This window comes from Clavelina lepadiformis, chromosome 2 (genome assembly GCF_947623445.1).
Source record: "Clavelina lepadiformis chromosome 2, kaClaLepa1.1, whole genome shotgun sequence".
NCBI lineage: Eukaryota > Metazoa > Chordata > Ascidiacea > Aplousobranchia > Clavelinidae > Clavelina > Clavelina lepadiformis.
Window position 1 is genome coordinate 13,260,147 of NC_135241.1, and position 14,968 is coordinate 13,275,114.

The 14,968-nt window shown below is 36.9% G+C and overlaps 1 protein-coding gene across 1 annotated transcript in view; it reads left to right on the plus strand.

The window, feature by feature from the left end:
- The window catches only part of LOC143445123 (cytoplasmic dynein 1 heavy chain 1-like), a 160,868-nt gene that overhangs the window by 78,834 nt on the left and 67,066 nt on the right, over positions 1 to 14,968 (plus strand). The window contains exons 38-47 of the mRNA XM_076944003.1: positions 12 to 157; positions 833 to 975; positions 1,206 to 1,384; positions 7,868 to 8,024; positions 8,134 to 8,328; positions 8,422 to 8,577; positions 8,670 to 8,912; positions 9,018 to 9,198; positions 12,537 to 12,721; positions 14,012 to 14,266. Coding sequence (XP_076800118.1) covers positions 12 to 157; positions 833 to 975; positions 1,206 to 1,384; positions 7,868 to 8,024; positions 8,134 to 8,328; positions 8,422 to 8,577; positions 8,670 to 8,912; positions 9,018 to 9,198; positions 12,537 to 12,721; positions 14,012 to 14,266 — 1,840 coding nt within the window. The remainder of the gene's footprint in view (positions 1 to 11; positions 158 to 832; positions 976 to 1,205; positions 1,385 to 7,867; positions 8,025 to 8,133; positions 8,329 to 8,421; positions 8,578 to 8,669; positions 8,913 to 9,017; positions 9,199 to 12,536; positions 12,722 to 14,011; positions 14,267 to 14,968) is intronic.

The window sequence follows — 14,968 nt, forward strand, 5'->3', positions numbered from 1 at the left end:
TGTATATACAGAAAAACAGAAACGGAGAAGGCAGCATACATGAACTGGATTGATAGATACCAAGCCCAGATAATTATCCTTTCTACTCAAATTGCTTGGTCAGAAAATACTGACAAAATGCTTCAGACCAGTCGCGAAAACAAAGGTGCTTTGTCTAGTAAGTATTTTAACAGTGTTTTATGGATTACTATTGCAAAAGACATTTTGTTCAGAATGCATCAGTTATTAAGTTTCATTATTTGACTACACATTTGGCAAACATCACATGTTAACCAGATACGCCCAAGTGTATTATTTTCATTGATTCATTGATGTAGCATTCACTATTGTAGAAAAGCAAAAATTTTTTTTTTAACTTGCTATTGATTGTTTTTGTTGTAATTACTTATTGCTTGATCGATTGTTTGTTAGTCCATTGATCCATTCATTCTGAATCCATTGATATGCGTGTTCATTAAACACTGATAACTAGTTGAGCATCACATTACAATAACCAAGCTAACAATGTTCTTGAATATAATTGTATTATTGATTCACAATGAAACGGTTATTGGTTTCAGAGCACAAAATAGAGATGCATTCAGTATAACTAACTATAACACTAGTAAGATTATAATATCATCAGATCTGCACAAGAATTCCGTAGTAATAAGGGTTAATTATTACAATTAGTACTCTCATCGCAACTAACACTCAGCGTAACAATACTAAGACTATTTCAGGGCCAATTACGGCCAGTTAATCAAAGTTATGATGTAATACGATTAAAAATTAAAAAGTTTGTTTACGGAAATGTAACATGCATTACACATTTTTTAATGTTTTCTCGCAGGCATTTCATCAGACGTCGAAAACTCTTTAAATATGTTAGCTGATTCTGTGCTTCATGAACAACCGCCTATTCGCAGAAAGAAAATGGAACACCTAATTACTGAATTAGTTCATCTGAGGGACTCCACTAGATATATTGTTGAGGTTATCATTGCTGTTGTACCTATTGTATTCTGGACAGATTAAAGTTTTACTGCCACAAAGAGTTACATGTATCAATAGAAGTTTAATTCGTACAAAACCTCTTTCTGAATGCATTAAGGTGTTTCCATTGATTGTTAAATTGATTATAGGTTTTTCAATCTACCCAAGGTTGCCAAAGTTTTACCTATTGCTACTGTAATTGAGAGTAATCTTTTTGTGATGTTGTATAGGAAAATATTATTACCGTACATGATTTTTCATGGCTGAAACAAATGAGATTTTATTATAACCCACATCTGTCCGATGAACTCCAGCAGCTTTCCGTTCACATGGCAAATGCTAAATTTCAGTATGGATTTGAATATCTTGGTGTTCAAGATAGGCTTGTACACACACCCTTGACTGATAGGTAATGATTGTATACTTTATCTAAACCATATTTTGATAAGATATGTAATGATCAAATTAACTATTTGTTTGTACAATATCATGTTTTAGTACTGAGTTTCGCATTGCAGGTTTGGTACTGGAGTGAGATTCAGTTCAAGACATAACTTGAGTTGTAATTAGGCAAAATCTGCACAATTTATTCTCCATACTACCTTAAGTTGCTGTGTAATTATTTGTAGACTGTGTCTATTACTGTTTACCATTGTTATTTTTCTACTAAACAAATTCAGATTATAAATAATATTTACTAGTTGTATGGATACTTGCTATTAACGTAACTAGTAAAAATTCATGCAAGGTGCTTAAAATTGAATTTAAGGAATAGGAATCGTCAGCAATATTCCAGAAAATAGTGACATAGTTCAATAACATACATTTAATGGTTAAGCAATTACTGAAATAAAAGTAGTTTTTATCTATGGACTGAGGAAAGCCTTTGCGCAACTTAAACTCAGCAATGATTTTTCATTACTGAGCCCCAGTTACCGAGCAAATTTTTGTACAAGTTTTGATAAACACACACTTTGCTTTTTTGTTTTTATAATCGCATTGCTCAAATTTGAAACTGTTCACCGGGAACACTGAACGAGAGCCAGTGTCAATTCTACCTTGCCCAGGGGTATTACAATGGTGACACCACTGGTTATCGAAAACAAGTCGCAAATTATGATACCATAATTGTCATGCCAAATCATTATTGCGGACTTTATCACACCCAGCCACCTTACTAGCTTTCAGATATTTTACAGCTTATGTAACTTCGGCCTTAATAAGATCACTTTCTTCACAAACACATTGTTGGTATGTCAGTAGGTGTTTCTACAACAGGGTACAGTAGATCTTTAATATTCCCTCCATCCATCAAGGATATCACCCTCTTTGGTTGGGAGGCCACCCTGTTGGTTTTTAACAGACTTCGCAGCAGATGATCTTTAGCTACACAACTTGTGGGTGGTTTCCCAGAATATTTTATTAACCATTTTATAGTTTATAGTTCCAAGTTTTGACCAAATTCCTTCCAGGTTTGCTCTTTGGACTATTTTACTGTCTGTGCCGCAGCTTTATGCACCTCAGTGTACAGAGCTTGCAAAGCAGAAGTAGACCTGTCATGAAGTTGGGCTTTTTAGGCCACCTTCTTCGCTTGAATAGCTTTTTTAACCCTTTGGTACCACAATCAGGTTCTTTTCTCACTATTCCTTCTCCACACCGAGCTGTTTCTGCCCACAAACACTAGTAGCAGATGCTAGGATCGCATTGATAAACAGCGTCCATTCCAGTTCAATGTCCTCCGTGCATTACAAAAGTTTCTTTAACTTGGTTCAGCAAATTTTTTCATACATCCTACCCTGCTTCCCACTTCATTCTTCTATAAAATATTTGGACTGCCAGAGGTTTCAGGAGATGTAGTTCGCAGACAACAGGCTGATTATCGGTAGGTAGCTTAGCACCCTGTTAACTCCAACGTCCACCACAGAAGAAGAAAACATTAACCAAACGAAACAAAAATTTATCAAAGACCACTGTTGTGCACTACCCCTGTACCAGATATGCTTGTGTACATCTCTGTGTTGGAAATAGCTGTTCAAAATGCTAAGGCCATTATTACAACATAGCTGTAAGGGACACCTTCCATTCTTGTGATGGTCTACATAACCATGCTTTCAAATCACACCCTTGTAAGTAAGCCATACGGTCATTAGTTCCAACAGGTGCATTGAAGTCTCCCAATAGGAGTGTGGATTAATTGGATGTCACCCTTTGCAGGGCAACTTCCAATTCATCAACATGCTTGACATTTTGCGATGTTAAATTTGGAGCCTGTATGCAATACAGACTATAATTAGTTAAATCCATAAAACATAAGTTCAAAAAGCGAAAACTAAGCAGAAGAGCAGGTGATGTGTTCAAGCAACAGATGAATGAAAATTGCTGCAGTTCTGTACATCAGAGAATGGAAAAAGAAACCCACCATAAAGGAAACCCCATCCTGGGCAAGAGCCCAGTTTCTGGTGGCCATAGCACTATGAAAGGGCGTTGTAGATTAGCCCAAGTTTGTACAGCAAGAATGCACACCAATGCTGTCCAATAGATGGTGGTGCTGAAAGGTAACCCCTCTTTGTCCGAAGCCGAAGATTTGAGTGGCTCTGGTGGTGGCGTTTCAATCCAATAACTGGTGCCAGTCTTTTATCTTGAAAATATGTAAAAACGATCTGCAGTATTTGTTATAAATATCCGAAGTAGTTCTGTAATGAGTTTTGAAAATTTGCAAGTTACAATACATAAACAGACTGACGTATAATTTTCTTTCGAAATTTCCAATGCCATCATCTTATCAAAGTGCTTTATCAAAAGGTAATTAACGTGCGCATGCTGGATACTTACTGCCTATGTCTACAGTTTGGCAACAACAAATTTGGTGGCATGTGGTTGAGGAAAGCTTTAGTTATTTTGAAGTTAAAAGAACGATACAGCAAGTGAACATGTTTTTAAAAATTCATTGAAACCTCCTCAATATAATTACAGTTCTAGTATTACTAAATGTCGCCTACACTCAATAGCAGAATGTCACTTAAAGCTTGTAAACATCCATTAGTGAAATGCAGTTGAAAATATATACAAAATAAAGAGAAAAACAAGTGTATAGTGCATTAAAATGAATGAAACTGCTTGGTGTTGGAGGGCAGGTCTACACAGTGCATAATTACGATTGTCACATAGCATTATGCAAGTGTGATGATGAAGAAAATTAGTTTTTCATTTTTTATAAAAAATTGTCTTATTTTCCAAAAGTTTCAAATCATTAACCAGAGAATTTCAAATTTTTTGTTGCATATATCGAATAGTTTGTTGGGTTAAGGATTTACTGTAGAAAGGAAGGCGAAAATTTTTTTAAATTTTTATCGAATTAGCATATCTCGTTGAATTTATTTGAAAAAAATCTGAATATATTGGAGCAAGCAATTGATGCTTGGCTTTGAACATGGTGGTACATATTTCATTTTCAAATAAGCTATTCATAGATAAAAAAATAACAATCCTTCAAGTGATTTGAATAAACATTGGTATTATAACCACATATTAGCTCGGCATACTTCTTGCATATTTTCTATATATGTTTCAAAACAGATTGGTGGCCATGCTTCGAAACCGGGATACAATAACGTAAATGACCTTCTATGAGAGTGTGATAAAAAGACATCAGTGCAGCTTTATTTAAATAAGGTTTAATTTTTCTGGTCATTGCTAAGTTAGTTCTTAGTTTACGAAGTAAATAATTCATATGTGGCTTCCAAGATAGAATTTCACGTTGGTGGCTTGTGGAGGAGAATTTCACTTTTCGAATGAGTCCCTCTGCCCAAAACTCAAACGCGTTCCTTGTTAACCCTTGTGAAGAAATATGTGGTATGCCTAACTTTGTTGTACGTATTCATGTTTTTTTTTTCTAATTTAGACCATTTTAATATAGCTCGAAAGTCCATCGAGGCACTCATACCCTTCTACCACGAATAGGCAGTAGTCCATAGAGCAGTCAAATGCATGTCATCAAGTATATTATATCTTCTTCGTGTGGAGTAGATGGTTCTTTAAGTTTTCTTCAGAGAGGGAACAAAAACCTCATATTGTAGGGCAGGTGTTTGTTAGCCAGCTGACCAGGTTTTCATCCATTGTTGTCAGACAATGGTTTCCACAAGGATGGCGGTATGTGGTACAAGATGTTATGACGTGGTCTGCAGTCTGTTCTTCTTCACCACACTCACAGGCCGCAGATGGAGCCATACCCCATTTGTGCATAGTTGAGCGGAAGAGGCCAACGCCGGTTCTAAGGCGATTGAGCTTGGTCCAAGCACACCTGGGAAAATGCATTCCCGGTGGTGATGTACTGGCCTTCGAAATGTAGCCATGGAGTCTGGAAGAGTTTTCTTGCCATTCCATGCTCCATTTGTAATCCGCCCAGCTTGCCACATTGGTGCTTGACTGGTTAAAGTCATCCAGTAAATCCAATGCAGCAGGGACAAATGGGTGACTCGACTTAAGCTGCCGGTGTCCTCTAAGTGGAGGAGACAGAGCCGGTTATGCAGAAGATGCCCAGGCTCCAGGGCTCGGCGTGCTAGAGACAGTGTGGCTCTCTTGCAGCGAAGCTCAGATGGGTGGATACCTGCTAGGACAAACAGGTTGTCTATTGGTGTGGGGCGCAGGCATCCAGTCACTAAGCACAGAGCGTCATTAATCGGCTTATCTATGAGACGAGTGTGAGCACTACGACACCAAGCTGGTGTGCAGTACTCGGCGGCAGAGTGGACCAAAGCCATGGTAGCTGTGCGAAGTGTTGTGCATCCAGCACCCCAGCTAGATCCTGCCAGTCGTCTCAAAAGCCCAACGCGTGTTGTTAGTTTTTTGCGAAGTGACTCCAGGTGGCGAGGTATCCAGCTTTATGCCGAGGTATGTTGGTTCGGCAGTGAAAGGGAGAGGACGTCCATCAACAGTGATGTTGACCTCACGTTGTGCCTCCTTGTTGTACAGGTGGAAGGCAGCCGTCACCGTTTTCGTTACACTGAGCTTCAGCTTCCATTTCTGGATATAAGTGGATATGGTTGCCATGTCCTGGGTTAGGGACCCCTCCAACTCCTGCCAGTTTTCTGCTCTATGCATAATTGCCAAATCATCAGCGTAAGCAAACGTTTTGGCAATTGTTTCTGGCAGGTTGTGCGTATAGATGTTGAAAAGGAGGGAAGCCAGGACTGATCCCTGTGGGACACCATTTCGCAGGCGCCGCAATCTGCTTTTTGTGCCATCACTGGTGGTGAGGGTGAAACCGATTTCGGACAAGTTCCATGATTAGAGAAACCATGTGCCTGTCTGGCAGTAGGCGCAAAAGCTTGCAGGTGAGCCCGCGATGCCAAACGGTATCATAGGCAGCTGTGAGATCGACAAACACAGCACCTGCTTTTTTCTTAGCCGAAAAGCTGTCCTCGATTTCTTGAGTCAAGAGAGTAACTTGGTCCACGGTTGATCTTCCGTGTCGAAATCCAGCTTGCTCTTGAGGGAGCAGTGGGTCTATAATAGGTTCGACACGGGGGCGTAAATCAGTCTCTCCAGGATCTTGAAAGGGATACACAAGAGGGAAATTGATCGATAGCTCTTTGGATCCTCTATCGGCTTCATCGGCTTGGGGATGGCAACCACAAGTGCTTTTCTCCAGATTTTCGGAAGCTTGAGTGTGTGTACTGTGTAAACAGGAAGACAAGAACTTGTTTAGCCAGGACTTAAAAGCAGCCCCGGCATGGATAATCAGCTCCGGGCAAATTGAATCAGGGCATGGAGCTTTCCCAGACTTTAGCAGCTGGAGGGCGCTGGCAAACTCTTCTGGAGTAAAATCTCCAGAGATTGTTTCACCAGGAGGTGTAGGGATCCTCCAGAGCTCAGCCACCTCATTGTTAACAAGGTAGGCTGATTTGCGATCTTTCGCTTCATAGACCCCATTCTTTACCAACTGTGAAGCAATACAGTTGGCAGAGATGGGGCATGGGCGATGCGTTTGTCTGGACCTGCCAGTCAGGTTGTTGATTGTGTTCCATGCCAGTCGACTGGAGTGCGTAAAGTCGATGGTGTTGACAGCCTCTGTCCAGCGCTCTCTTCACTTTTCATCGAGTCGAGCGTGCAATGCAGAGGCGGCTGATTTTAATGCCTCGCCCTGCTGGGCCTTCAGAAAGGCCTAGTAGAGGCTCTCACACTCCGCATCCCAGCACGGTCTATAGTTATTTCTACGACCGCGTGGGATTGATCGCTTGGCTGCTTTAGCGATGGCAGAACAGAAGTCCTGGTAAGCCTCATCTGCAAGGCCCGTATCCGGAGGTGGAAGGTCCTGGGCGATCAATAACAGTTGATTAACCTTAGTACATCAGAGAATGACCTATTCATTATATCACATAATAAGAAGAATATGACCCAAGAGGTGAATGCAGATCAGGCTTAAACTACCCTTGCTAAAGGTTGAAAGCAGTAGGTAGTGTTGTCGCTTATGGAAATATGTACCAGAAATGAGGTCCTCACTAGCGTAATTGGTTTTGTGAAATGTTCACAGCTATATAATTATTTTTTGTAAACATTGTCTGTTATATGTATGTTGCATTAAACATAACTCATTTTCGTTTTGCATAGGCTCAAAAAAAATTATTTATTTAAATTTTTCCATAATAATTTTTCTGTGGGAAATTTTCTTCCTATTAAAAGTAGAAATGTTTTAATATTGAAATATCTAATATGAGAGTGTATATGAAATGAAACTAGTGCCTATACAGTTGTACATTGTACAGCAATTCATTTGTTTCCTATAGGTACTTCTTTCGCATTTACCTTGAAAACAACTGTTTGCTTGCAGATTATACTTATTGGCAAATTGATTGGACTGATGTAAAGTGCTTGCTATTGTTTTGGCTTTTAGATGCTACTTAACTATGACTCAAGCCCTTGATGCACGCTTGGGAGGATCTCCTTTTGGACCAGCCGGAACTGGAAAAACTGAGACAGTTAAATCACTTGGAAATCAACTTGGACGTTTTGTGCTAGTTTTCAACTGCGATGAAACGTTTGATTTTCAGGTGTTTTTAAGCAGCAATGATGCAATGCGATTTTGTGGTCTTTGCATATCACATGGTATCTTTTGTTTTGATTGTAATTGTTCTAGAAAGTATCTAACACTTTTTTTAGGCCATGGGTCGTATTTTTGTTGGCTTGTGTCAAGTTGGAGCATGGGGATGTTTTGATGAGTTTAACAGATTAGAAGAAAGAATGTTGTCTGCTGTGTCACAACAAATACAGTTGATTCAGGAAGCTCTTCGTTCTCAAGCACTTAATAAGAATAATTTATCTGCTGCCATCAAAATAGAACTTCTTGGAAAACAGGTGACCACATTTAAGCTTTCGTGTTTTTTTAAACGTTCATTGAAAATTTTCTACACCTGCATTCTTGGCATTTACAGTTTTTAACTTATATAGGTAAAGGTAAGCCCTGAAATGGCTATTTTTATTACAATGAATCCTGGCTATGCTGGAAGGTCAAATCTTCCTGACAATTTGAAGAAACTTTTTAGAAGTTTAGCTATGACCAGGCCTGATAGACAGCTTATTGCTGAGGTCATGTTGTATTCGCAGGTGTGTACAATTGTATGTTGTAAATAATTTTTTTCATTGTATGTTTTTTTTTGTCAAAATGTATTTGTTTTATTCTGTTGCTTTTGTTGTAGGGATTTCGTATGGCTGAAAAGCTGGCTCGGAAAGTTGTTCCCTTCTTCAAGCTGTGCGATGAACAACTTAGCAATCAGCCACATTATGATTTTGGATTACGGGCACTTAAATATGTTCTTATTTCAGCGGGCAATGTTAAAAGAGAACATATTCAATCAGTCAAAGAAATAAAAACTCAAAATCATTCCTCAAAAGAGAACTTTGAAAATGAAAGGACATCTGAACAAGAAATTTTAATACAAGTATGAGGCATAAAATTACTTGTAGTTGCCATGTGCCCCAAAATACTGCTATTGTTACTCACAAATTATGGAAACAGTTAACCATTCAGTTTGTTTCTTGTGTAGAGCATTATGGAAACAATATTACCAAAGTTGGTGGCTGATGATATTCCACTTTTGCATAGCCTTTTGAGTGATGTCTTTCCAGGTTTACTGTATAAACAAGATGAAATGCATTCTTTAAGGGCAGAAATTTCAAAAATATGCAGAGAAATGAACTTAGTTTGTACTGATAATGTCACAACAGGTACGTGCTGGGTATTTAAATATTAATACAGGGATTCTTAACCAGGGTTGCTTGCAGCAATAACACTTGAGGGGATACGAAACTTAGACATGAACAGCTCAGAAGAAAAGAGTGTTGGAAATCTTTGTATGTGATGGTATATAACATGTTAAGTTCAATCCAAAAACCAAAAAAATTGAAAGATTATCTCCATAAGAGATTCTATGAAACGCATCAATAATTATTAATTTGTCACAATTAGGGATGTCAAAGACGATTCTATAAATAAATTCTATTCAACTCTGTGAACTTGCAGTCATCAAACAAAGTGAAGATACAAGGAATCGTTCCAATGATTGGAATTATTTCAGTGACATTGTGCTGTGAGCCAGTTACTTTCGTAGATCTGAGTATGCAACTAGTAGAGCCAGGAGAAGATAGTCTGAGAAATATTCTAAGTTTCAAAAATGTTTTTGGAAGTGGAATACTATGTGACCATTGCTAGTAAAAGGACTACACAGTGCACAGTGGTTTCATCGGGCTTCCCACACACTAGTCCATATTTTCACATGCAGGCAGCAATAAATAAAGTATATTTTCAATAGTAGCCAGCAATTCAACCAGATGTTTTTACAAGTTGAAAGCTCTATGTTGTGTTAATTATGTGACTTTTGAGACACCACCTTTAATTGTAGGAGGTCCATTTCTGAATTTGCATATGCTTTGGAACTTCATGAACTAAAATCTTTATCATAAATAATAACGGCAGGTACCATTACACAAACAATTAATGATGAGATCCAATTTTTCTGAAATCTCCTCATTAATTGTTTGTGTCATCTTCATAAAATTGCTTGAATATTGTGTTGCTGTTTGCTCTGCACAAAAAAATGTCACTTTCAGCTCAAATATTATTATCAGTTTCAACGTCACTGGTACAATTTGCAATATTTTTGTGACGGTCCCTTGACAGAAAAAACGTTTATATTGCAATACAAATTTCAATTTCCTGCATTGCTATAAACGTGTAATATTTTGTTCACTAGAACTCGTTGACAGAAAACATAAATTGGCTGTTTATATAGGATTTAACAAACGTTTTGATGTACATGTCACTGCTGCAAATAGTTTACTGTATATTAGAAACAAAAATACTCTGAAACCATAACCTGTGAAACAAACTTAACAATCAGCAATACTTGTTGTTTTTGTGCTGCATGTGCAACTGGTGTGCTGTTGTTATTGTATTTGTTTCATATGACTTCTGAAATCGCACATCATTGTTTGTTAGCTACTTTACTTTTTTACCTATTTTTTAAGTTCTTGCTCTGCCTTCGTATATATATTATATTTGTAATATAAGTATTAATTGGAAGAAGAATATCTTCGTTTATTAAAAGTAGTTTAGTTAAATTATTGCAATTTACATGATCTCTTGAGGTTCTTCATGCTTTTCTTCTTTTTCCCACTTATTACTGAGAAGTGTTATGTAGCTAAGGCACAGGATAAGTCACTCATGGAGCTTTATTTTGTTCTCTGAAAATAGTAACCGTTTCGTCAAGAGTCAAAATATATCATTATTCGAAAAAATTGAGCATTTGCATTTGGCATTGATGCGAAAGCGTCTCTGTTATGAGTTCTGTCAACCAGTACACGCAAAGTTAGCACACTGTTTAATTCAGTGACAGCAGTGCTACAACTCAGACTGGTTCAGATTCTGAAGGAGATAGCGATGACGATGATGACAATGTCGACCCAAGATTTGTAATTAAAATGCCTAATGTGTCACTGAAAGTTGTCTTTATACACCAACTGGAACCGTATTTTGAGCTTACCGTAGTTTCACGAACCAACCTGGAGTTTAACATGGGAATGGAAAGACAGATGTTGAACATACACTGCAAACGCGTCAACCTGATATTCGACAAGTTGTGCACTACCTCTATCCAGATGATTTTGCCGAATTATCGTTAAAGTACTCGTTTTCTCGTTCATTGAAGAAAATATATGCCCATACGTCGTGCTGACACGCAAGGATATTATGCTCCAGTTTTTAAATGATGTAGTACAGATCTACCACCTAGTAGAATTTCTTTCACCCTCTACACCTTAAGCTTTTTGTCGGACTGCTTTCACAAACTGTCACTGTGTGATGCAACTTGTAGTCAAAGTACATCGATGCAACAAACTCTCCACCAACTCTGCAAAGCACAATCACGGAGGAATTGGCCATTCGTCTGTTGACAAACTTCGCTTGCAGAATCTACAAACCACATTTACGAGACACTATACTTCTCTCTATAGAACACACCTTATTAGCGGGTGTACAGCAAAGCCTTCGCGAACAAGCGTCGGCCGACCATGAAGCCACCTAATTATGTTAAAAGACGTTGTTCATCAAACAATCCTCACCATAACCTAACTAGGTCACATTCGCTATCAGTGACAACGATTCGGGAACAAGCAACACCTCACTCCTTTGCAAAACATTCAATTCCTTTTGTTACTCTTAATGCGTTCTTGATGATATATAGATCTTTTGGAGATGTGTTACTTCTAACTTTAATATATAACCTAGTAGCTTCACTATCACACTGAATATTAGAAATCGATTTACCCAATCATACCATTTTTATTTTTATGTCTAAAGTTATGTCACAGGGGGTTCTACCGCGAGCATATATTTTTTGAAGTGCCCGAGGGGCGAGATAGTGTGCTAATTGTCATAATTAGCCCTTATTCCTACAGAATTCTTGTGCAGATCTGATGATATTATAATGTTATTGGTGGTTTATTTCGTGTGTTTACCAACAAGCGCTGTACTATGATTTGGCTGTGTTTAGTATTCACGTCCCGGAGCTTTATTCTGTGCTCTGAAAACAGTTACCGTTTCATTGAAAACCTATAATAAATAATTATTCAAGATATTGACAGTTTAGTTCTGGTACTGTGATGCATAACTGGCTATCAGGGAGTTAATGAAAGAGGCGCTATCAATGGAGTCAGATTAGCGAAATCGAGTTAGCAGATTAGTTAGCAGTTAGTTGACAGCTAGCAGGCAAATTATAATTGTGGTTTTCTCAGAGTTATTGTGGCTATTAATGTGGTATAAATATTTAAGTGGATACTAAATTATGTTACAGTAAGTTTTTTAATAATTTTAGTTCCCTTGAAACTCGTACAAAATTTACATCCACACTCAGTTATAAAAATTTCAATTTTGGTAACAACTAATAAGTAGCTTTATAAGGTAGTAAATACAACTAAACTAATTATTCTGATTTGTACAATGCCATGATTGACGATAATCTCTATACCAATACTTCCCTCATTTTACAATTTCTGTGTTTTTGTGATAGGTAATACTTGGGTTGAAAAAGTAATTCAACTATACCAAGTGTCATTGATCAATCATGGCTTAATGATGGTTGGTCCAAGTGGTTCAGGAAAGTCAACAGCTTGGAAAGTTCTGCTGAAAGCACTTGAAAATCTTGAACACAAAGAGGGAATTTCTTACATCATAGATCCAAAAGCTCTGAAAAAAGTAATTGTTTCAATCAATTTTTTATTGATTTTTTTGTCTGTTGTGACAAAATATGTCCATTAAACAAAAGTAATTTTATCACTCATGTTTGCATGTTTAGTATCTGGAGTAGTTTAATATTGGAATAGAAAAAGATCAATTTGTAGTTAGTATGAAAATTTGTTATTGATGTGGTTCTAAATTAGAATTTTTGAATTTGTTTCAAATAGCACACACATACATTGTTGCAGCCATAGCTGACCAACTGTTAGTTCAAAAAGAATGCTGCTCTTTCTTCTGTATAAAGGTTCACTTTTTGTTGTTACCCCACTTTATGGAAAACCAAATTATTGCTTCTTCAGCACTTTTTTGAAAACCATTCTCATAAAGCATGAACACAGAACGTAATTCCTGATCACCATCAGTTATCATCATACTTGATATTTTATATTAACCAGTTAAATGCCATGTGGTTTGCATACAATTCCAATCACCCAGTGCAATGGGATTTTTAGTCAGTTTGGGTTTCAGATTTCAATTGACTCTGACGTTTTAACAGTTAACAACACAATCTGTTAATTATTATTTGTTTAGTTAAGTATAACTCCCTGTTTTTCAAAATGACGACAAATTTGCTATGACATCATAATCACCATATTTCATTTATTTCTTGTTGTTTTGATAAATAAAACAGTGAAAATGCCAAACGTAACTAAAACAATGATTTATTCTTAACCACAGTAGCAAAAATATATTCTGCCAAAACTTCAATAATAAAAAATTAGAATAAACAAACAAGTATAAGTAATGAAATCAGTATGCACGTTTGTGCCACCGTTACCAGCAAAGTTGAATGCATTAAAAAAATAGGAAACCATTCGAATCAGACTTTTGATCGATTATAAATCTTAGTCTTTGGTTGGATTTTAGTGATTGTAAAGTAATACATTGGTTCCACCACCAGATTTTTACATGACTGAGTAGGATAGGCATTGTGTATAAACTTGAAGAACTATCATAAAAGAATCTGATAAATTGTCTAATTTATATGCTTTCATAATTTTATTTTGTCAACTTCGGTCATACCATTACAACTATGTAGCAGCATATAACCAATAACCATCGTCTAGGACTCTAGGTACTAGAATAATTTGCTATGGGAATTGCAACACATTGTTTTTCCAGTGATTTGAAATACACAGTCATGGTTAATTCTAGATTCCTCCTAGATTTATAGATTCAACTTACTGTATATACATAACTTAAATGACCCCCACATTGATCTTAAAAACTTGCAATATGCATTAACAGGAGCATCTATATGGTACACTTGACCCAAACACTCGTGAATGGACAGATGGTCTTTTCACTTCAATACTTCGCCATATTATTGACAATGTAAGAGGGGAGCTATCTCGTCGCCATTGGATTGTTTTTGATGGTGATGTTGATCCAGACTGGGTTGAAAACCTTAATTCAGTGTTGGATGACAACCGGTTGCTAACTTTACCTAACGGTGAAAGACTTGCATTACCATCATGTGTTCGAATTATGTTTGAAGTGCAGGTAAATATATTCATCGTTCATTAAGTATCATTTATTATAAGTTAAGAACAATATGTTTAATCAGAGGCCCCCAAAACGTCAATCGCACTTCATTCAAACTTATATAGATATTTGCTCATAACCACATTTAATTTATTTTTCAAACAAGGAAACCGTTCCTATGTTTTTTTTAAGTTTTGTTTAGTCAAAATTGTTGAATATTATATGTGCTAAACTTGCTGAACACATATAAATGTAAATAATATAATTAGCATTTGCTACAGTAGTTTCTTTACCAGCCAATCATTTTGATGTGCTTTTACAACAGTACGTCACAAGCTCAAAGTATGGGCGTCGCTATTTTAAATTTTTATGTATGCGTTACTCCAACTATCAGTAAATTTTGTATTCCAATTTTTTGATGTCAAAGGCATAAATACATTTAATCCCATTATTACCATAATTGGCTTACTCATTGTCAGTATGTTAAATACAAATTTGTAATAAATACTGTACAGGTGGAGCTTGCCATGTGCTCCATATATACTAATGGGGATACTGTGCTAAATTTTACATAACATATTTAGTGTCGCTTTAGCAAATGCAAATTGTGCAGGGCCTTTCAAATAGTAAAAAGCCGGCAACCATTTTATTTTGCCAATGCTTTCAGTTATATAAAGAAAGAAAAACAAATTAAAACAGTGTATGGAACATTTATATCCA